The sequence below is a fragment of the Aplysia californica genome, unplaced genomic scaffold (assembly GCF_000002075.1).
Source record: "Aplysia californica isolate F4 #8 unplaced genomic scaffold, AplCal3.0 scaffold00010, whole genome shotgun sequence".
NCBI classification, from domain to species: domain Eukaryota; kingdom Metazoa; phylum Mollusca; class Gastropoda; order Aplysiida; family Aplysiidae; genus Aplysia; species Aplysia californica.
The window spans coordinates 2,248,333-2,249,827 of NW_004797280.1; the positions used below are offsets into that span (position 1 = coordinate 2,248,333).

Genomic DNA, 1,495 nt, shown 5'->3' on the forward strand with positions numbered 1-1,495 from the left:
AAAACAACCAAACTTGGCCATGTATTGTAACAAGCTCGGGGCTTGGTCAACAACAAGAATAAAAATGTAGTAGTCTGTGCGGGGCTAATGTGACGTGCTTTTTAAAGACGATATAACTCCTGCAGCACACTTTTTCACGAGGTCAATGAAACGAATCTTTCATTTAACACATCCGTGTTGTTTTTTAATTTATTGTATTGAAGCAAAAGCTTCTCTGGCTCGCGTTCGGCATTCTCTCAGTTATCTGGTCCGCTTGGAAATAAACGTTTGGTGATTCCTGTTCTACAATAAGTCAAGTTGGGTTAGTATTTTTTTCTCTCAGCTTGGTGGGGAATTTAAACATCTCACTTTTACAAAAGCTAGATTTTGGGCAGCGCATTGGAATAGCGATCTTGTATAATATCTAACATTAGAACAGCGAGTATTTCTGACATGGGATTAGTGAATCGTTGTTGTTGTTGATTTTTTTCTTCTTATATTTCATGTTTACAGGTAGATGTTGTTGGAATCGCCTTTTGTGTAGAAATATAAGAACACCCCCCCCCCTCTTTCAAACAAACAGAATCAGTATCTTCTCACTGAAAAAAATGTCATCAACTTACACAGTACTGTAGTCCATAGACACCTTTCCGTCAAAGCCATGCTCTCTCATGACACGAAGGGTTACTTTGCCAGTCTTGCAGTCCAGGTGGTAGTGGGTGTCTTCGAACTCGAACTCTCCGGGTTCTGCCAAGAGGAATCATATTAGAAGAATGAGTGTACTGCTGGAACATACACGCACACACTAACACATAGATAGAGTAACAGACAAACTGACAGACAAGCAGACAGACAGACAGACAGACAGACAGACAGAAATAAATACATACACAGCATACAGACGGAAAGAAATACATACACAGCATACAGACAAACTGACAGGCAGAAACAGACAGAGACAGATAGATACAGACAGAGAAAGACAGAGACAGATAGATACAGACAGAGAAAAACAGAGGCAAATAAAGACAGACAGAGAAAGACAAAGACAGACAGACAGACAGACAAACTGATAACCCGACCTACAGAGACCAGCAGACACTCCAACTCCGTGAGTACCAGATAATGCCCTTACCGTCGTCGTCCACAATGGTCACCCGTGTCACACTAGGGTCGCCAATGCCCGTGCCACCGTGGGGGTTCTTGAGAATGACGTAAAAATCTACGTCTGCCTCGTACTGGTTGTCGTTGATGATCGGAACCGTGACGGTCTTCTTGTACTCGTTCTCTTGGAATACCTGGTGATAGGTAGACAGGTGTGTGAAATGACTTGCTGCTGCAGCCCTTCTCATTCTCTTTGTGGTTGTTGCTACTGCTGCTTCTGCTGCTGCTGTTGTTGTTGTTGTTACTGTTGTTGTTGTTGTTGCTGCTGCCGCTGTTGTTGTTGTTGTTGTTGTTGTTGTTGTTGTTGATATGGATGATGTAGATGTTGTTGTTATTACTGTTGTTCCTGTTA

The 1,495-nt window shown here is 42.3% G+C and overlaps 1 protein-coding gene across 1 annotated transcript; it reads right to left on the reverse strand.

Moving 5' to 3' along the window:
• Positions 1–602: 602 nt before the first annotated feature.
• LOC118477820 (sodium/calcium exchanger 2-like) lies at positions 603–1,331 on the reverse strand (the record flags this gene model as incomplete). Its single annotated transcript, XM_035970201.1, is given in 2 exon segments — positions 603–726; positions 1,115–1,331. Coding segments are annotated over 2 exon segments (341 nt in total), but the record flags the coding sequence as incomplete, so codon positions are not given.
• Between the last annotated feature and the right edge of the window lie 164 nt (positions 1,332–1,495).